Source organism: Phycodurus eques, chromosome 16 (genome assembly GCF_024500275.1).
Source record: "Phycodurus eques isolate BA_2022a chromosome 16, UOR_Pequ_1.1, whole genome shotgun sequence".
In the NCBI taxonomy this organism is placed as follows: Eukaryota; Metazoa; Chordata; class Actinopteri; order Syngnathiformes; family Syngnathidae; genus Phycodurus; species Phycodurus eques.
Window position 1 is genome coordinate 13,108,514 of NC_084540.1, and position 23,365 is coordinate 13,131,878.

General features: G+C 39.3%; 1 protein-coding gene across 2 annotated transcripts in view; it reads right to left on the reverse strand.

The window, feature by feature from the left end:
• Positions 1-23,365, reverse strand: part of LOC133414894 (protein shisa-8) — a 72,030-nt gene that overhangs the window by 37,655 nt on the left and 11,010 nt on the right. For both annotated transcript variants that reach the window (XM_061700600.1, XM_061700599.1), the window contains exon 3: positions 2,446-2,561. In XM_061700600.1, coding sequence (XP_061556584.1) covers positions 2,446-2,561 — 116 coding nt within the window. The remainder of the gene's footprint in view (positions 1-2,445; positions 2,562-23,365) is intronic.

Sequence of the window (23,365 nt, forward strand, 5' to 3'; positions counted from 1 at the left end):
CTATTTTGCCTCAAACAGACTGCAATAGATTAATGGCATTTTCATTCATTTCAATGGGAGGAAAGATGAAGTTACTCTTTTTCAGTATCCTAGTCCACGGCCATATCTGACCACAAGTCTATCATTTTGTGGATAATTTAAGTGTATGTCCGGATCAAAGATGTGTAAATAATGCAGCAAATGCAACGATGGGATCATTACTGTCAGTGAGCTTTAATCTAATTTATCTCGATTTATCTCAAACTCTGGCCTCCAACATCACATCACAATAGTGGACTGTGTGGGTCTCTCTCTCACCCCCTATCTCTTTGGCCTGAAGAAATTTAAATGAGTTTAATTAAGTGGTAATTATACAAAGACAGCTGACACGGCATGATAAACGAAAACCTCATCCTCCCGCCCTCAATGTCATCACTGTGTACCTGTACTACTGCTGCCAACAAGCTTCCATTCTTCCTCCTCGTTATAGTTGTATGACATGAGGAGTATAAAAAAAAAATATCATAGAGCTCTGAGCTAACCTACTTTGAAGGTAGTGGGGAAAATAGAACGAACGCTTACAATTTGGGAGAGGGAAGATGTTCATAAATCCTAAAATGATAAAAACAAATTGCGCAGTGTGAATGTTCCTTGTGGTATTATTATCCACATACTTCTTCTTGACCCATTAAAAGAACAAACAAAACAATATACAGGCTGTGTTGCCTTAATGGGAAAATGCACAGCGCTGAACATTTTTTTTCCTTCCAGATAATGATGTTATGGAAGTAAAGTACTACGACAAATTGGTGCGAGAAGGCAGGGGAAGTAAAGAGAGTAGGATTTAATAGCAGGGGAAGAAAGAAAAGAGGCGTAAGATAGAAGAGTGCTAATAAGCACAGTATGAGGTGAAAATGAGGCCAAAATGTGTTTACAGCCATGGTGGGAAGATAAAAGTAAAGTTCGGCTTTTTTCTATTGTCTGCATGCGCGAATAAACATTGCATGGGTGTTTTTGATCATGTGAAGGGGGAAAATAAGACTACAATAAATTATAGATGAATCAGCTTATACATGATCTGTATGAATCATGTTCAGTGCATTAATATTTGGTTACGTAACTACCTTTTGTGAGTGTTGTGACGCACTATAATTATAATTAATCAATAAATAACACCAATACATGCATGCCGGCCCAGCAACAAATAGTTCATATCATGACGTGTTTGATAATGAGGGCAGATGTAACGCAGCAGGGAACTTTTGTCCCCAGTCATCACAAATGAGTCGTCAGGAATGATATTTCATTTCTGTGTGTGGTGTCAAAAGAGTCGAAAGAAAGAGAAAAACAGATGGGTCACTCAGCATTCACTCTGAGGGTTGGGAGCTAGTGTAACGGGGCTAATTACCTCTTGATTAAATACAACCTGTCTCGTGGCTTTGTGTGTGTAATGACGGATCAGACAGAAACAATTCACGAGTGACACCTGTGGCTTCCTCTTTGTCCAAATACAGTGGAAAGTGTCTAACAATCAGCGGCTTGTTCATCGGACGTGTAGAAACAATCCACCTCAGTGTCATAAAATACGCGTTAACTGTAATTGTATGTACTATTTTAACATAATCAATCATCATACAAGTGTAAGTGTCATATATCAAAACCTAAAAGCAATAAATACACTCTTAACTTTAACAACAAGTGACCAAGGCGTAATGTTGGGGTTAGACGTGCTGCAGATTGACCTCACACATGAAATTTCTTAACATGAAATCACAGTAGCCGGGATGAACCGGTTTACAACTTGATGAGAAACTGTCAGAACATTTGAGATGGTGAGACCATAGGTTTGCTAAACAAAATCTGATTGATTGTTTGATATTGCTGTTTAATTTTAATATTTTAAAAAAACTTTTAAAATTCATTATCGTCACATCCTTTTTCAGTGGTGGGAAGTAATGAAGTATGAATACTATATTAGTGAGATTAAGTCGATTTATTGGGCATCTGTAGTTTTTATTAGTACAACCCCAATTTAGTCAATTAAATATAGGTCGAACATGATTTGCCAATCATTGTATTCTGTTTTTATTTATGTTTAACACAAAGTCCCAACTTCATTGGAATTGGAGTTGTATTTATTAGTATGTACTCGCTTTACAAATGTACTTTTAATCCCTACATTTGAACACAGATATCTGTAATTTCTACTCATTTTGTTTTCATAATCTGCGGATGACGACACAATGCACGAACTCATATGTCAGCAAATCTTGGTTAAATCCCACTTTGTAAGATTTTAGCAGTTTTCATCTTGTGTTTCAGACTACTATTGTGTGTGTGTGTCTGTGTGTTGTTGCACTGCTCTGTCCCTTTCTCCTCATATCTTACACCAAACTAATAGTCATGAACTAAAATGCCCAAGTCTGTCTTGTCAGTTTGCGGGTAAGCGTTTGTGTGAGGGCTGACCGTTGTTGGAGCGTAACGCCCTGGCCGAGATCCCATTGGTCCCTATAGGGTGGTGTATTCCGGTTCCATCCACAACTCCTGCCTCGCCTGGCTGCTTCAGCAGCTCTGTCAAAGTCCTGAGGAGAAGAAAAAGAACATTACATAAAGCAAAAAAAAAAGTGACCATGCATGCATTTCATTGTAAACTCCCAGCACAGAGAACCTGAGGCTAGAATTGTAAGGAACACACGTACAATGTAGACATTTGGAATATCCTCTACATAGCCAAACAGCCTTTATATAAGCGGCCCGGTGTTCATCTCCACAAACCTACAGACTTTAAAGAGAGCTTTTTTTGAGTTATCGTCAAAAAAGTGAAATCAAAGATAAAAAGGAATACTGCATGTCTGTGGATGTTCGCCAACGGCAATATGGAACAATGAGTTACCCCCTTTTGCCATTTTTTATTGTGTGATGCCCTTTGAACAAGTTCAGCTGCCTCAAAAGTAAAACATTCGGCGAGAAAAATCTCAAACCTGCACCAGCAGATAAAAGCTGTCTTGTAACAGACTGAGACCAGACGGCTTTATTTTAATAAACGTAAACGTTTCATTTGTTTAGTGTGACCTAACCTGGAGTAAAATTTTTAGAAATAAGCAGAACTTAATTTAGCAATGTGCTTACTGCTGAGAATTGTCTATTTAGTTGAGTGAATTAACTCCAGAGGATAGCTTCGTTCTGGCGGCACGGTGGACGACAGGTTAGAGCGTCAGTCTCACAGTTCTGAGGACCCGGTTTCAATCCCCGGTCCCGCCAGTGTGGAGTTTGCATGTTCTCCCCGTGCCTGCGTGGGTTTTCCCCGGGCACTCCGGTTTCCTCCCACATCCCAAAAACATGCATTAATTGGATACTCTAAATTGCCCGTAGGTGTGACTGTGAGTGCGAATGGTTGTTTGTTTCTATGTGCCCTCCGATTGGCTGGCAACCAGTTCAGGGTGTACCCCGCCTCCTGCCCGATGACAGCTGGGATAGGCTCCAGCACGCCCGCGACCCTAGTAAGGAGAAGCGGCTCAGAAAATGGATGGATGGATTGAAGCTACTGCACTTCGTATTTACAAAGTGTTAGCAGGAAACACAATGTGATGTAACACATGGGGACTGTTTTTCTAACAACAGCAAATCTCTAGAAAACCATTGCCAAATGTGCACCCTATTTCAATATTTTGTCATTACTTGGTAGTGGTAAGGGTTTGTAGATTGTGGTCAGTTCATATTATTTATTAGATTTATTATCCGACAAAAGGCTTTTTTAAGGAACCTTTCTCTCATCCTCCCAAAATGATTTATTTTATTTTATTTTTTATTTTTGTACTAATTACAGTGTATTGTTTGCCATCCATCCATCCTTGTCCCAGACAACTTCAGGCGAACCCGTGACTCAATTCTGATTTGATTTGCAAAACGTTACAGTATTTACATACATTGCAAAGCTAAACGTCTCAACCGGGGCGTGCAATCTTCAAAATCCCCTAACCTGACAATAAAAGGTTTAGCACAACCCGGTCAAAACCCAACTTGAAAATCAGCAACTGAAATGATGCCTGTGGTTACGAGAGCCCTAAACATCAAACGTGAGCAACAGCGGAAGCTAAATGCTGTCACAACAGTGCGACCTCGAATACTGTAGGTAGCCTTGCTCTCACGCCAGGACGCCATATCTGCACGCTTTGCCACACACGCACACCTGCGGCGTGTGATACCGCCATGCACGGAGTGCACAGTGCTGTGCAATCTAGGACAGTAGACAAGACTTTCACCTCTACAACATGCGGACATTTGGAGACCCACACCCTCATAAGTAACCCTAATCTTATATTCCTTAACACACACGAATCAAGTGCCGTCGCACCTACAGGCCAACATACACTAGTTATCATCCCTCATATCCAGTTCAGTTTTATATTAAATTGATTTATTTAATTGAAGTGCATCACTAATACACTTTTAATATGTCCCTAATTCTACTGAAACACATGAAGGCCTACAAAGATGTGTCATATATATATATTTTTTGTCAGTATGAATGTGTACAATTGAGCGTGAATGAAACACAAAGGCCATGCTTAAAAATACCTGAGCCAAAAAGTGTTTTGGGGAAGGAGTGGTGCTACAGTCCAACCTACGCACATCATCTGAGTTGAAAAGTGTTGCCAAAAATATTAAGGAATCAAAAATATATATAAAAAAGAAAAACTTATTTTGGTAATGCACATTTAAAAACATGTATTTTCTTCCACAATTTCCCTTTTGAAAAACATCTGTCCAGCATCACACAATCTGTAATATAATCAATATTTTTTTCACTTATTTTTTTGTTTCTGGTTGTATATTTAAGTTGCTGAAAATTGTGCAGTTGAACTATTACAATGCTTAAGTTTTTGTATGATACTAATTTCAGATAACAAAGTAATCCCGAAGAATGACAACTGTAGAGAATGGTTTGATTTACATATCTAAAAGGTAGAAGGCAAGAAGTACAAACCTATTTATTTCCCACACCTTCCCCAAAAACCAATATTTGTAAAATACTTTGCTATAAAAAATAAGTGTTATTCTAGTATTCTTTATTAATCACTGGTAATTGGTTTTATGATGCATTACAATGCACACGTATTGCAAAATATTGTTAGCCTAATAGCATAGTTGCCTAGGTCATAATTGAATGTTTTCGGAAAACAAGAAAAAAAACAAATTCAACAAACAAAGAGTCCAGTTGCCTTAATTCAACCTATGCGGATTACCATGACCTACAGTGGTTTACTAAGAATCGTCGTGTACACAAAGAAACAACAAAACCTTTGCCAGCACATTCGTATTTTGTACTCATATTGTAACAGTCGGTTAAAAATGACTCAGGCAATTACCATATGCTATTCGGCTTACAATATGTATCATAATTAAAATAAAAACAGCCCACAGCTACGCCGGGGTCAGTACAAAGAAACCAGCTGTCCTTTGTGACCCTCCTGACAGATTTAGGTTTGACATTTGTCAGTAAATAAGAGCAAACTACCATGTTTGTTATAGTTTTTTTCTTAGTTGTAAACGAGGACAGCAAGCGGCATCTCGTACAAGGACAAATGGCTAGATTGACGAGCGCAGCCATGAAGAACATCATGTGGCCATGCTCTCACTGTGATCTCACTTGCCCTTGCATTGGCTCGTCGCTCGCCAATTCCCTTTCATCTCGTTAATATCTGTCCATTTCCATTCCATTTCTTCATCTGTTTTCCACCCCCCATGCTCTCATTCTCCATGGTAATAAAGGGAGCTATATGCCACTTTCTCTCTCGCTCTCTTCAGGATGCTGAAAGGCGCTTGTTGTTCTCTATCTATGTCCCAGGAAAGATCTTCCCTTTCCTCCTCTGATCTTGTCTGTCTTATTGTCTGAGCATTCCACTTCCGACGACACCAAAACAGCACCCCCACCCCTTTCCTGTTGTGGTGGTGCTTCATTTCCATGCCTCCTGTATCACTCCCACAGCTGTCTGACTTTTTTTTCCCATCTTGTCATCTGATTCGGTCCATTCTGAACTGTCCCAGCAGTGTTTAGTTTGCCACTCAACTTTAGGCACAGATTTTAAGTCATGTTCCTTCTCTCTCTTCAGTACATTCTAACCTAATTCCGTTTGGTAATCCTAACTTACAAAGATAAATAACTGCAAAAGTCTTAGCCCATCACTGGCCATTGCAGTCATTTTGACTCCAAGTAAAACAATAAAACATAATGTACAGGCGTGCAGGAATTCGGGGAATGAGGGTTCCATTCCATTTGGTTGGAGGCAACTTCCTGCAACTTTACATTTTGTTTTTAAATTTAGTGTATTACTGTATTTTAACATTGCCATCCACATATTTTAGGAGTAGTGTAAATGATGTGTGATACATTTAACTGTAAGCTATACAACTATAACTCTCAAGACATCATCATTTATTCATTGAATAAAGGTGCAATATCTATGTTTTACTTTTCTTGTCATCGTGGCTGTTGTCATTTGTTTACAATAGGCCATTTACTCAATATTAATGACAATTGATAATTGTCTATAATGTGTATTTTTTCTTTTATGCTATTCTATGCAACCAGCTGCTATCCATGTATTCTTTTTTGTGACAACTCGGTAAAAATGTTATTTCAAGCATCTTTTAGTATATATTTTTTTGCGATATAGTCTGGACTGACATATATTTCTTTCACTTCAAACTTGCATGCAAATTTTCACCCATTGAATATAATGGCAGTTCAGAGGTCATTGTGACCTTGTCACATTGTGTATGTGATGGATGGATATCAGCACTTCAAATGACACGTCGTATTTTAAACACAAATGTTTTTTGACAATATGTCACAATTCATTTGATTGACTTTCTCCTGCTGCGACTATTGCGACTCAGTCTTTCTGTTGCTATGGCGCTTCATTAAACACTCCTCCGCGGCTGCTTTGATGGGTTTCTTTTTCCACAGCAGTTAAAAAGATGAAATTGTATCCATCTGCAGTAGTTCTCTAAACTTGAATTACCTCTTTTTCTGCAACAAATAAGTGTTATTCTAGTATTCTTTATTAATCCCTGGTAATTGGTTTTAGAATGCATTACAATGCACACTTATTGCAAAATATTGTTAGCCTTATAGCATAGTTGCCTAGGTCATAATTTAATGTTTTCGGAAAGCAAGAAAAAAAACAAAGTAGGAAAGCCCTTTAAACAAAGTGCCAAATTGATCCACAGGCACGGCGACACTTTTATTATTATTATTATCGTAATAAACCACTGAAACTTGGCATCATCATTAATTTTCCCCATGATCTACCAGTTTAGTCAATCCCATCAATCCCAGTGCCCATCACTTATGGAAACACACAGAGTCCCCCATTTTATTCATTAAAGCATCGTACATAAAGATAAAAAAAGCAATGGCCTTTCCATTGAGCTTTTTAACAGTGCAAGATAATGAGTAATGTCATCAGCACGTCATTCAAACAGCTGTGATTATTTCAACAGACGTATATTGGAAATAAAATGGCACCAGACTGACAAGTGCACCGATATTACAGTTGATTGCAAAATAGTAAGTGGCACTTGATTACCAAATGAAATACTAAAATGAAGACATTTTCAGCAGAAGAGGAAGATGAACACCAAAGGAACTTTACAATCACATTTGAATGTGTGTGACGTTTGAGGTAAATTTCATTATATCTGCTACCGAGGTACCAGTTGGTAACTGAAGCCGTTTGGTGAAGGTTTACAGTTAACAAGGTCTGATGGAGCTGAATGTTGGCAGCAGCAGTTTTGGGATAATTGCGTGCAAGGAACTATGCATCTATTCTGCCTTCTTATTAGAATAATTAGCTGTTCAGCCGACCATTTTTCACAGTGGAAGAAAGCGGACGTGTGGAGTCCAATTTAGATCATGGATACCTCGAAATAGATACTGTGCAGACCAAAGGTTAACTTAGCATCGTAAAAAGCTACTGCTGTCTTTCAGGCCTGAAGATGATTTCAAGCTTCATCTTCTGAATAGAAGTTAGACTTCCTGTTCCGTGATATATAATTTATATAGTTATACTATGAGCGCAGTACAAGAGTAGTGTAACAGTATCAAACTGTAGTTCTTCTCTGTGATTGACTATTTACTGTACAGTATGTAATCTTTTTTTCATTAGATCGGTTTTCATGAAACTGTCAGAGGAACTAATACAAAATATACACTAGCTAAGATTTAAATTGAGATAACTTGTACAATGTTAAGAGGAATTTGGGTGAATTAGTTCAAGTATGACAGCGCGGTGGAGGAGAGTTTCACACGTCTGCCTGACATGTCTCCAGTATGGAGTTGGTTTCAATCTTGGCTGCGGCCTTCTCGTGTGGTGTTTGCATTTATTCGGCTTCCTTCCACATTCCCAAAATATGTTTCTTGAGTTAATTGAACATGCTAATTTGTCCATAGGTGTAGATGTTTTTTTTAATATATATATACATATCTATATCTACTGTATATCTGCCCTGCGATAGGCTGCAGACCAGTCCAGGATGTATCCTGTTTCTCACCCAAACACAGCCGTGACAGGCTCCAGCTAACCTGCGACCCTGATCAAGACAAGCTCCGTAGAAAATCACTCGATAGTGTAGGAAGCGTAACGTGTCTAACGTTGAATATTTCCTGAATCTCTGAGCGGTGAAAAGTACTTTTGTTCCCCTCCCATAAATTCCAGGCATCGTCCATTACTTTGCAACTCTGCTCGAGTCTACTACACAATGACAGGAGCACTTCCAGTTTAAGTTGAATTAGCTCTCAGACTGTTAGAGCTGCAAACACAAACAATAGTTTTATAGTGCCCAACAATATTTGTGTGCCGGAGTTCCCAGGGGCAGTGTAGTGGCTCAACTAAACACACTTAACTTGCTTGTTGTTGTTATGACGTGACCAAAAGTTGCATGATTAATTCATTCACCCACATTGCCCCTTCTCTTTTGAGAGTGGAGGAGAGAAGGCAAAGACACTTTAGTTTGTAAATAGCATATCAGAGAGGGTGAAGGAGTCAAGCACTGTGAAAACAAACAGCTGCAGCAGTGCAAGTTGCGGATGATCACAAGATTGTGGCGGCTCGCTGCTTCTTGTGTAACTAAATACGCTCGCCAGTTCTGAATTGCCAAAGATGCTAAAAATAAAGTGAGAAAACCACCCTCTGGTCATTGAATAAGACATTGACTGTTGTACACACACACACACACACACACACACACACATCAGTTCCTGGGGGCGTATAATATAACACAGCATTTTGGAGCTGAATCACTCCTCACTGTCAAAGCAGGTTAGTGTGGAGTAAACACCACCCACAGATCATTCCAAGGGCCACTAACCTAACGTGGATGGAAACTTGGAGGCAGATAAAACAGTGCTTCTGGTTTTAGACACAACAATGGACTCTCTAAGATGCAGGACAATCTGTTGCGGAACACTCGATCGTCACCTCCGAGTTGTTCTGATTTCAAAACTAATATTCCTAGAGGAAATAATGGAAATGATCCATTCCAGGGTCAAAGTGTCAAACCTTTGCACAAACATTTTTAAAAGAAAAATCTCAACATTCGTAACACTCATTAAAAAAAAAAAAAAAAAAAAAAGAAGAGAAAAGAAAAATAAAGGCAAAAGGAAGACAACATCCAGGAATGGTCACCAGCCAATCATGGAGGACATCACACTCGGCTTCACATCATCAATGAATGAATTGAACACGAACTTCCTGCACCGAAGTCAGGCGAGCAAACAACAATAACATCAGTGACTCAACAATCACACAGTGTAAAAATAAATTAAGCCACTCTTAACTTTAATCATGAATTTCAAAGGCAATTTGCAAATGTGACCCCCATCGCAGATGTGCCCATTTTCTATGTTTAGCACAAACATTCATCAACTTCATTTCTTGAGATTCTGATCATGTATTTGTTGCTAGCATTGATTTAAAGTTATTATTGAATGAATCATAAACCCTCCGTGGAATTACAGGGCATCTCTTTAAACATTTGTGATTAGGTTTTATTAGAATACTTTGACAATGATTGTAATTATACCACAATGCGGTGATTATGTGAGTGAAATATTTTATTTGGGGCGGGGGGAACAGAGTAGGAAAAACGTCTAGAAATATGCTCCTGTTTTATGCACTTATTTTTTTTGTGAAGCAAAAAAGATGACTTGCTGTATTTTATGAAAGCCACAGCATCAGCTGTGTATTTTCGCAAGGCATGTAACTCACTATTGCAAGGTTTATAATATTGGGCAGCAACAGTGACCTTACATCAACAGCGGGTATCGATGTTGTGATAATGTGATGTATCTTGGTATTGATATTTTAATAACAAATGCCTGTGCAAAATATCTACCTATATTCTATATTGGATATATTATATTAACAGAAGCCCCGCTATTGCTTTAAGTGTTCTAATTGTTAAGTCAATAGAATATTCCATGTATGTTTATCTGATATTTGAGTGACTGTTTTCTAGGTTTCCCAAAGCTGCTTGTATAATCTACAATTCAATCAAATTACCTTGGATTTCTGTCTGTTAAGCTTTCCTTTTCAAGTATTCCACTGTCAAGCAATTGAAGCTGGTGTTCATATCTGTAAACAGTATGCAACTTTTATAATAACGTCACAAGGCAATGGTCTATTCATCACTAGCTTTGTGTGTCTTTTCATCACGATACTCATGCAAACTAGCCCACCAATGCCATCAGAAGGAAGCCCACAAACACATCTGCATTTAGATACACAAGAAAATGCACACACAAGGTCAATTCACCAAAAGTAGGCTAAATGAGCACTCATCATCTCAGACATAGTTGTGTTATGGCTGCCATATAGTGCTCCCTTGTAGGCTTGGTACTGAGCCTGGATATGTCTCCCACCCTGCTGTATTCGTATTAGAGCTGACAGCTGCCAAATAATGTCCCTTGGCGTGGCCTGTTTGTGTTCATACATTCCAAAGCAACAGAATCAAGCGTTGACCTACTATTCATAAACACACACTTTCTCCTGCTAACAGTTTGAACACACATGAATTAACGTAAAAGCATAGTAAATTCAGAATATCACATCGAAAAATAAGTTAACCAAAAAGCACTGTATCTTTGAGAAGAAGTAAAAATTCATACAGTGATACTTGAGTGTTACAATACTTTGAGTCTGTATACTAGGTGTGAATTGCGATGTATATCCTTCTTCTGTTTTTGTTCTTCTCTTTGGTTCAGGATGTTCCTTTTTTTGCAAAGGGATGCAAGAAATCCACAAAAAGCCAAAGAAAAAGCAAAATGGACATTTGACCAATTGAGAATCTTGAGAAGGGCATGTTTCCTAAAAATTTAGAATCATATAACCTTAGTGGATATTTGTAGGCTTATGTAGCTACTTATATAATATTAAAAGTTCATATTAAAATGATTTATTGCAATTGGACACCATTGTTAACATATTGCACATATTGATAATTTAATACTTCTCTTAAAGGGCCAATCAAGAGCGAGCATTATTATCTTTGTAAAGGAAGTATTCAGCTCTTGTATTGAATGTCATTACACTGTGTATGTACTGTATCCTGTTGTGGACAATGATTTACAGGAGTATGATTTTTCAGATCAATATCACGGCCCTGACTTTTCTGGAGAGTTTAATCCATGTTTTTCTTATTTATTTTTTTATTTTTTTTATTTTTTATTTTTTAATCTCCTTCTTTTCTCCACAGCGGTTGCATCTTGGTCACTGATGGTGTAGTGGTACACTCGGCTGACTTTGGCGCGGGCAGCGTGGGTTCAGTTCCCACTCAGTGACGGTTTGAATGTGAGTGCGAATGGCTGTCCGTGTCTATATGTGGCCTGCGACTGACTGGCGACCAGTTCAGGGTGTAGTCCGCCTTTCGTCCGAAGTAAGCTAGGAAAGGCCCCAGCGCCCCGTGACCCTAACCAGGATAAGTGGTGTTGAACATGGATGGATGGATGGTTGCATCTTGTTGTGACAAAATGACAAAAAGAAGCCAGCATGCTGCAGGCCCAGTGAACCCGTTGCTGGCAGGCTTTCAGTGCTGAGAAGGCGTTGTTGGTAAAGATGACGTCACAGAAAATACCATATGTCACATTGTGAGTCACTGCCCCCACTCATTATTTTTAGGGTTTGGGACTATTTTAGTAACAACAAAAAGCACTCACAAAGAATCATTTAGCTTCAAGGGATTTGTTCTCAAACATTCAGCAGTGTGACGCACATGCAGCCCACGCATGAATATGCCTACACGTAACACACAAACGCAACCCTAGACACGCACAACACACACACACGTACACATTTGTCAGCAGGAAATCAATCATATTGCCAGGCCTTTGGCATTATTAATGATAATCAATAATGCTGTGATGATGATGATGCTGTGATACAGCATCATCCATCGTTACACAGTATTATATTGATCTTTTTTATCAGCTCTATATTATTATTATTATTATTATTATAAAAAGTGGTCGAGTGGATACAATGTTTATTTGAAGCAGTCTTTTATTTGAGAAGGGGCCATTTTTGTACAAATGTTTGTGTATGGTATAAACTATGTGCCGTTTTCCATTGATTTGTTGACAGAAATGGGTTATCGGTAATTCTGTGTTGCAACGGGAATATAATAGAACGTTAACTGTACCTGCTTAACCTTAGATGTTCATATGCATGAGTACTTTTATTTTCCATTCCTAGCTTGAGACATGACAAAACTGTGTATTAGTGTGGGGGCCACTATATATGGATAGGTTCAGTACTAGCACTTGGCAGTAAGTAATTGAACATATATATTTAAAAAAAGAAAACAAAGAATTAACAAATTTTGTTCAAAAGAAGAACCAATCACAGAAGCAAATGCTATGAATTAATTATTAAAAATGGAACAATACCATCCTTGGGTTTTTACTGCTGCCGAATGCAGATTTTATTCTGTGGTATACACACTACTGCAAAAGTTAAAAAACAAAAACACTAAACAAAAACAACCACTTCAACTAATCTAATCTAATTAGCTTCAATACAAGAGCAAAAAAAAAATGTGTTTGCATAGATAATAATGCATCGGTATTAGTTTAACAGTGTTTATTATTGTGATTGTACTTTGCACTGCATCATTTTAAATGTGGTCTCAATTTTTGAAATTCCCAAAACAAAGTTTGTGACCTTAGCTGATTTTAAGATTCCAATTTAAACAGCCATTTCGGAGTCTCATGCGCTTTTTAGCCTTACATGTGCTAGCTTGCACACCTACAGTACTTACTGTTCCTTTAAATGTCAAGATGGGTTTGCGTGCACAGGTTAATCAGAGAGGGCAAGTTTCCATGTAAATGGGTCCATACTCTACATTTTCCTGTCAGGATATTTAATAAGTCACTATAATGCCTAGAAACAGAAGAAAAATATGACCCCTTAATCTCACCCGTGAGGGTCAACATCTCAACCAACCATCGTTTTGACATGACCTTTGAAAAGTTCAATTCTTCTTTCATTCCATTTATGAATGTACATGCTTGGCCCTCATACACAGGCTGTACATGTCATGTAAAATGTGTCAAAGTCAGGGCCACTGTGAAAAATTAGTAGCCCCACATCACTGTCATCGGTGCACTGTAGGAGACAGTGGATCATGAAATGCAGAGTTAAGTGACATTGGATTTCAACCTCAGGCACGGATGCATGGTACCTGCACTGGCCAGGCACTATGAGGATTATTCACCCAAGGCACACTCTTTAAATGGAGGTGAGACACAGGCTCATTCCGAAAGTGAAAGGATGCACGTGCGATCAGAGGATTATCATTCTTTTGATTTTTGGACGCTTGAATGAAAGGGATATATGGCAATCTACCAGACTGCTTCTATTTGTGGTTGAGGGAATGCAGCTGGTTGGAAGGCAATGTGAACTAAAAATGAACTTACAAGCGGCTTAGTCAGTATTGCCATAGTGTTCGATTCATGCTTTAAAACAATGTGTGTCACTTTTTGTCATAATCGTCTTCGGCAAATCCCAAGTACTGCTCGTACTGTTGTGGAGTTGATGCAATAAGAAACTTTAGATGCTACACAATGTGGTGAAACTGAGAGCAAGCACACAAAACAGAGTAGTCAAAGTGACTCAGCAGCCAACCTGTGTTGAAGCCATTGCACGCATTCACACATATTGCCTTCACACTGCATTTACCTCAAAGTTCTGCAAAGGCGTGAGAGCTATAACAAATATAAGTACACACAAAGACACACGCACTGCAAGGAGCGACAAGTGCAATGCAATATAGTAATGGATCAACAGGCCTTGCCAAAGTCTTGAAAATAAATGGACACATCACTCACTTGTGCTCCCACATGTACTGTAAATCTTGTCTCCCACCCCTCGCACGACTAAGTGAATAGTTGTCATCTATCAACCTGTCCATTCCATTGCACCCAACCGTGTGTATCCCATGTCTTTGCTTCGCTCTTTATGTCTGCTTTCCTTCCATCCGTTCACTTGGACCTACAGCTGCGCTTAAGAGACTGAGAGATTTAGCTTTTGACCGAGATAATCCAGATACATTTACACTGTTTAGACGATCTTCAATAGCATTGAGATCAGGGCTTAAATAAGGCCACTTTACAATTGTCCCATGTTTTGTTCTGCGACATTCTTGGGTGTTTTTAGCTGTGCGTTTTGAGAAATTATCCTGTTGGTGGACCCATGACCTGTGGCTGAGTTTAAGACACTGTGATGCCCAGACACTGGGCATCACATTTCTCTTCAGAATGCCGCGATAGTCTTGAGATTCAATTGTATCCTGCACGAGACACAATTGTCGCTACTCTTCCGGTATTGTACAACAGCATAAAGACCCAAAGCACACAGTTAAAAATACCAAGTATGGCTAATTAATTAAATTAAGCATTGAAAATTCAGAAGTGGCATTCTATGAGTTCTGATCTAAATCTAATTGAACATCTGTTGAAGGAGGTGAAACATGCAGGAGCACAGGAGTTTTCTCAAAGGAGTGGCCAAAATACCTGTCAACAGGTGCACAAGTCTCACTGAGAATTATGAAAATTGTTTGATTGCAGGACCAGTCTAGGCCTGTTTCATAATTTAAAAAATAATAATAATTTTGATGGAGCACAAAAAAAGCAAGACCTGATTTTCACTAAATTTGTGTTTATTGATAGCTTTTTCTTTATATATTGGAAGGGTATCAGCCATTTAGCCTGCATGTTTTTTCATCAAAGTATTGCATTTACATTTTACTTTGAAATCAGCGTAATTTATAGTTTAGGCAAATGTAGCCACGCCATTTTGATCTCCATCAATCAGACTTGGTTGAGTGAAAATATGCTGAAACTTTATTGTCAGTTATCTGCTCAAAAATATGATGTTCATTTTCATAGGTTGTGGACACTGTGAAAACATATGCTGGTGAATGAGTGAAGGGTGGTCTAAAAAGGACGTAAGACAGTTCTGGTGGTCAGTGGAGATGACATTTCATTGGTTGTTTAGCTACACTGCTTGAACAGGACAGAATCTGTGTACTCCAAATACTCATTATGTTTTAAAAGTCAATTACAGTATAACCACTCCATCTTGCCTGTCAAATAAAGACCATTCATTTGTAAATGAAATTGAATATCGTGAAATCTGCTTTTTTTTTTTTTTTTTTTTGCCTTGCATTGTAACTGACTTTAGTTTAAAGTCTCTTTTATTAATGTGTTTAATATTCAGCAGTTCCCGTGTTGCGCCGGGCACATATCAGAGAAACTGCTAATGGAGTAGGAGTGCAGAAAGTGGCGAGAGGTGGTGGTAGATTAATGACGTGAAAGAATAAAAAATGTACCCGCTGAGTTAGCTTCTTTGATTAAATGCCAATTTTAACCAATCTTTTCTTCTGTCTGTTAGTCTCAATTCCTCTATTTCTTCAGATTTCTGCATCTTTCTTCCTTCCCTCTCTGCACGGCATCTGCCTTGTTCTCTTCTTAATTGCGCTCTAACTCTGATCTTGCCATTGCTGGTTTTCTCACATTGACTTTGTCCCTCTTTCCTTGTGTCCCACACTCTCCGATAGTCTCACTTCTCTGTCTCGCTTTCTCCTCTTCTCTTCTCTCTCTGTGTCTCTCCATCTCCCTCTCCTCCGTTACGTGTGCTGTTTAGCTGCGCTTAGCTTCACCTGTCAGCTCGGATCAGAGCTGTGGAGCAGCAACATGACAAACTGCCCTCTGATTCACTCACACACTCACCGACAACACACAAACACTAAAGTGCACACACACTTGTAGCATCTTCAGCCCTTCCTGGCTTTCTATCCCTGGTTTATTGCTTTGCATGGAATGTATATTTATCATGATCTTCTGTTGTACACAGCCCTGAACAATTTCAACTAATGTGTTTTTTTTTTGTCCCAAAAATATCTGTCCATCCATTTTCTATAGCGCTTGTCCTCATTAGGGTTGTCGGTGAGCTGGTGTCGCCGGTGAGTCCATCTCAGTGGATGCATGGCGCATACAGACAAACAATCATTCCCTCATTTGAAAGCAATATGCTTCACGATAGCCAATGGCGGGACAGACAAATTGCGCAGGAAGGCGGGACTTAAACAGAAACGTGAGCCCCACCAGAGGAATAATACACGCCCACTGATAATATGAAAATCCTGGGTGGACACTTTTTACTAGTCTCAAAAAAGCAAGAAAGAAAAAAGCTGTTCCCCTCAATGTAATTATAACGTGTGTTACTGAGACTGCAAAGAGTATAATGCATCCATTTTCGACAGCACTTATCAACATCATCATTAGATCACATGCCCCGGGTGAACTGGAGCCTATCCCAGCTGACTTTGGGTGATAGACGGGTTACACCATGGACTGCCACCAGCCAATCGCAAGGCACGTATAGACAAACAACAAACACAAATCACATTCACATGCAAGGACAATGTAGAGTCTTCAAGTGGTTTATATAAAGGTGAGGAGAGTTGACTTTCCGAAGAGGCCCCATCTCCTCAGTCTACATCTATGCTAACTTATCAATATGGTTTACAGATGGTCAATTCCACGCACAGTGTCGCATCATCGCCGACTTGCATAGTACTAAAATACTCCTCACTCAAACTGGAGCACGCTGGCGTCTTCATGCTTCGATTGGGAGTCTTCTTATTTCACTATACTTCTTTTGTATGCAAGTAAACCTACTTTTCTCATGTTCTTCATCTCTTAACACCCCATATTGAGACAGGTTCTTATTGTAGAATAAATGTTGCAACAAAGCCCCAAAAAGCTTCCCACCGTCGGGGGGGGGGGGGGGGAAGCAAAACACATGCAAATATTTTACTGACTAACATCAAGGTCTTGCTTGCTCCAAATGATCACCGTTTGACCTGCAAGTTGTGTGACCTCTGCGGTATTTGAATTTGGAGGTACCACTGTTTGTTTCTTCAGAAGTTTTTCCCAGCAGATTTTGCGCGTAACACTCCAACGTACTGTTACACAAATTGGTATTAACACTTTATTAACTAAGGACGCTGTGTTTTAATTAGCTGTTTTCTCTTGTGCCTCCCTCATTATCTTCTATTGTCCCTCCTGTACAGTAGCTGCCATTGTGGTGTAGGTATGCTTCTTGTCTTCACCCCTGCCATTCTCTTAGCGCTTTATGTTATGAAACTGCTGTACCAGCTTTCAAGAAACTTAGATTCCCAGTGCTAGTTTGTAATTGTATAGCTAATCCTATGAGTAACCTTTGATTTTCTTTCTTTCTCTTTTGCAAAGTTCATGTATCTTAATGGCAAAGTGACAATTTAGTGCTCATTGAAATTATAAGTCGACTTTTGTGGAGGTCTGCGGTTTAAACATCTTTCAACATGTTCTCTTTACGTGCTGCTGTCTCAAATAAAGTATTCCCATATCTCACTGAAAAAAAGAGACAGGCATGCATCAATAGAATAAAATGGGATCTTAGCAATGCCACTATAGCTGTCACTGAGAGGAAAACCCCATAAATCCACTTAATGGCTGCAGCTCAACTGGTTGGAAGCACATCATGTAAAGGGACACGGGGAGCTGGGGGTAAATAGTGAGAGACAGATGGCACCACAAAGAGATTTAGAGGAAAAGTGAACAGTAAACAACAGCTTATGATACACTGAGTGCTTATGTGAATGTATAAATAATGCCGTGACACATATTGTATATGAGTGAAGATGTAACACACAGGCACGCGCGCGCGCACACACACACACACACACACACACACACACACACGCACATGCGCACACACACAAGATGGACATGTATTTGATTAATTGTTTCATTCATTGAGTGCTACTGGAGACAATAATTGCATTGGTGAAACTTTATGGCACTGAATTGTGTCATGATCTGTTTTTGGCGTTTAGTTCGGTTTCATGTTATGTCTTGTTTTCTTGGGACCCATGTTCTTGTTTTGCTCGTTGGGTTTTCGTTTCCACCTGTTCTCGTCAGACCTGTCCTTTGTCTTTAACCAACCAGCTCCCTCCAGCCACTCGTGTCTTGTCCAGGTGTGCCTCGTTGTCTCGTCAGTTTGCTTGTATTTAGTGTCCTGGTTTCGTTCAGTCTGTCTGTTCTTGACTTGACTAATTGAGCTAGTATCTTCATCCTCAAGCATAAAAAAAATAGACGTAAACACAATTACAATTCAGATTTTGACTGAAACGAGTGGTTCTCAATATTCTTTATAAAAAGTACCACCTAAAAAAAATACTTAGCTTTCCAAGTACCACCATCATGGCCAACACTAAAATACAGCAGCTGATCTGATCTTTTGAAAAAGCATCCCTCTCTGGCCTCATGACCTCTAATTTTCATCCATCTATTTTCCGTACTGCTTATCCTCACTAGGATCGCGGCCATGCTGCAGCCTATCCCAGCTGACTTTAGGCGAGAGGTGGGGTACACCCTGAACTGGTCGCCAGCCAATCGCCAGATTCTTCAATTAACCTACCATGCATGGTTTGCCCCCAACTTACAATGAAAATGGTACAGTAGAGTGAACCCTTTCGTCACCACCACCATCTTCTAGCTCACATTACCTGTGACTTACATAACTTTGTGCAAAGGAACGAAAAGGGCAATATTTCTACGAAGAAGCCTGATACTGATCCATCCACAATCAAAAACAACTATCTGTCCGTTTGCAACATCTTAGGTCATCATCCAGCCTGATAACCGACAAACAACTGAGCATATGTTGCTTGTGGGTTCAGAAGGTGGCATTCTAAGACTATGCTGGGCCCTCCTCCCCCTCCTAAATGAAAGCAGTTAACATCTGTTAGAACATCCACTGGCTTTGAGCCACAATGTGTGTTCAGCATATTGAGAGGGCTGCATCCTTCTTAAGATTTATCACGCTCATTTGTGCAAAGAGAGGCAGGAGCACTTGTATGTGGCCAGAATGTAAATGCAAAAGATGAACAAAAAGGTGAACGGACAATTGAGAGATGTGAGAGAAAAATGACACTCAACGGAGTGCAGACCTCCATCAAGGTTGAACTGTTAACAAAAGTGTGTGTTGAGGGGAAGTGTGTAGCATCTGAGTGTAGGCCAAAATCTGATTGATGGCATACAAGGTAAAAAAAGGATTTAGGACTTTACTATTTTGTTATGCTGGGGCAGTGGGAACAGTTTGGACTTTTTAGTTATTATTCTAAAAATTTCACCATTGTTTGCCCGTATGTATGCGGGCTCCTTTCTGGTTCGTGGACAATTATGTAAGAATTAGTCAGACTTACAATCATTTACATTCCGGGACATAGTGAAGATGGAGTCAATCATTGCTGTCGCCAGCTATGACTTATTTGAGGTCAAGACCAATGTTCAAGGTGGAAGGTAGAGGCAATTACAAAACGCAATCCATACTAACAATGTTGGAATTACTTACTTATATTACTCCCGAGTAGTGCAACTCCCCCAGCACACTCTCAAGAGTGCTGCATGTGTAGCATGCCCATACGTTGTAGTGAGTATACACACATACTGTAGCTGTTGTCTTGAAGGAATTCCCAAAGGTTGGATCTGCCATTAAGTTGTTTGAAACTAACTGAGTAATAACATTTTCAACTGAAATGCTTCATTCATCCTGATCTGATCCTGTTCATCCTGTCTGGATTTTTGTTAGCAGTGTACTTGACTCACCCTTGCTATGCCACTGCTTTGCTTTATCATAATTACAGATTGTCAAAAAGCTCGAACTTACGTACACAACTAGTTAACTTTATAATCACTATGTAGAAAAAAAAAAGACACTTTTAACATTGAGGATGTTAACAAGACACAATGCCCCACTTTCTGTGGTATTCTGCATTTTCCTAGTCACCATATGCTGTCCTTATTCCTTTGTCTTTCATGGCGCCTTTCTATGAGCTTATTTGTCTTCTGCAGTTTCTCAAGCCAGCTGTCTCCGTCTGGTTTATTTCTTCCCATCTATCTTTTAACAGCCGAGTCGCATAGACAAGGCTAGATTTATTGGCTATAGCGGGAACAGGTAGTTTCTAAAGCTTGTTTTTGGAGGCAAAATTGAATAATAAGTCGAAGTGGCTTGCGCTACCTTTAAAATGAATCAATAATGGAATAATTCTTTTGCACTTCACATGACATGTTTGGGTATAGACAAGCGGGAGCTGATGTGTGAGTGAAGAATGAGGGAGTGAAAATGGGAAGCAAGGTGATGGATTACAAAAGAGATGTGTGTCGAGACAGAGGAGTGGATGGATAAGATAAGTTGAATTTTGACCATCATGGCTGACTTGTGAAAATAAGATATCTCGCTTATCCTGTCCTTTTCTATCGTCACCATGTTTTTTCCACTCTTATTTCATGGCAGCCCATTAGGGAAAAGCGATTGTTCCCATTCTATCTCGAGACCGAGCCATCAGCAATCTCTTTCCCGTTCTCATTCTTCAATTTGTCTCCTTCTTGCTTTGCTTCTTTCTTCCTTCTGCCACTGTGATACTTGACATTGAGATATTGACTTAATTAGAATGCAAAGAAAGACTGTTCGTGCAGATTTATAGTTTCCTCTTGGTAAAAAGGCTGTATTGCAGTCCAAAATAGTCTTTTGGACTTGACCCTTATAAAAAAATAAAAAAAAAAATAAAGCCTGTGTCATTTGGAAGTAATGACACACTCGGCTTCTTCTGCTGTATTGGAGTTCGCAGTGGTCTTGAGTTGCACCGAAATTGACGAACACTGCGTATTTCCTCAGCTGCTCATGCCAACATATTTGGAATTGGCAGCAAATGTGCTGTAGCTGCCACTGTCAACCCCAAAAACTAACTAGGGAGAGGAAAATGGGACAAAGTGGCAAAGAAAGTGCAGAAACGATCAAAAAACAACAATGGTGGTATGAGAACAATGGATGAAGATCAAGCACAGGAAGGGGGATGAAAGATGAGAGCAAAGTAAAGATGTGAATTTCCTCTATTCTCTTTTCTTTCTACTCTGTTATGGCACAACATTTTGAGCTGGCATGTATATTTATTTTCGGATTAGAACGAAAAGCAAAGGTACAAATACGCAGATCACAAGAATGAATGCTGAAAAAAGGGAAAGGAGAAAGACAAATTGTTTAATTTAGTTTTGTCAGTCGAAATGAGAAGGCAGAGGAAAACATTTTTTGAGGTTTGGCCAAGGAAAGACAAAAGCACTCAGATCAAAGCAAATGTGTAATTACAAGTGGACCAGAGCCAATCAGGAGTAGAGCTAATATTACTCCTAATATGCAATTTTAAAATCAAAATAGATCCAAAATAATCATGAATAAGAAACTTCACATTTATCAAAACATGTGCTTATGTTTCTGATTCTGAGAGGCTGTTCACGTAGGGTATGTGTGCCATCATCCAGTTTTCTTTCTGCAGATTTTGCACATCTTGGCTCAAAATCCCTCCTGATTTGCTGAAATAAGCCAGTCATGTCCAGGTTTTCAGCAGAACCCATTTTTCGAGTCGGAACTCACAACGCAAGGCTGGGTAACAACAATGCATGGGGTGTATACTGGTCCAGGAAATCATTATAGTGTGGAGAGACATATTAGATGTTATTTTTTGCAACCATTTAAGCTTGAAAACAGCCTTCAGAGGTAGGTTATTGTGATTTTTTTTTCTTCCATCCAATGCAAACAAAATGTTTTTAACCTTAACTTTTCTACATGACTGCACGAGATAGAATATCAGACAATGTTTTTTTTTTAATATTCCGTGCCTTTACAATGGTAGAATATATTAAAGACTCCATTCCCCACTTGTCAGGGTTCTATTAAATGTAGTGTTTGGTTTAGAATTTGATGGGTGGATCCATAGATACACTTGAACCTATATGGCACATAGACGATCATAATGCTTGCCACTGTGCATGCTCCAACAAGCAGCTCCATGTAAGCCGTTGATTTTCTGTCAGCGCGACTTGTAGCAAGTGTCAATCTCCTCTGGAACGAGACCATTATCAGGATCGCTGGAGTGCAAATGGAACCCACGTTGGACGCCATGTTCCTAAAGTTGACGCCCCACACATATAGTATATACAAGTCGACCCAAGACTCACACCGACATAACCACACAATCTAACAACTCAAGTTGGAAGGTGTTGACAAAGCGGTGTCAACTCACAAACCTCTCACTCTTAAATATCAGTGTTTATGGAAGTTGAAAAACAAAAGCAATATAATAAATACGATATGTGAATAGCTGGTAGATTTCTCAAGGAATATAAATACCTTTACTTATATTTAGATAGAAAGATCACATATAAATTCAGATTTAATTTCAGTATTCATACACATGCTACTTTGCATTTGTATTTAACATAAAGTAAGGAAACTGATTAATGGACAGTGAACGCGATCATGTTGGATGTCATTGCTGCAGTCCATAAAAGCAACACAACACACTTACGTTTTCTCATTTATTTTTTATATTAGCACATGTGTAATTTGACCACCTGGATGATATAAATACTGTACTGTCCTTTCTCCATGACGATGTGACCATCTGTCATGCACACGTGTGGCCAGAGATTAGAAACATGCAATGCTTTCCACTGAAGCCTTAAAGGAAGTCGATGAACGCTGAATAAAGAAAATGGGACCGAGACTTTAAGTGACTGACATAATGAGGAAGAGAAGCATAAACACAGCTGACCGGAATCAGATGAGACAAAGAGGCAACATTTTTTTAAAAAAAGGTGTTTTGATCTGCATGTGCGGCGAGGAGCCTCTGCAGCAACAGTTGAGCTCAGAGGAGGAGGTTCTGCAGCAAACTCGCCCGCCCTTAGGGACAGTTTGCACGGTCACTTCTACTTGACACTCACTTT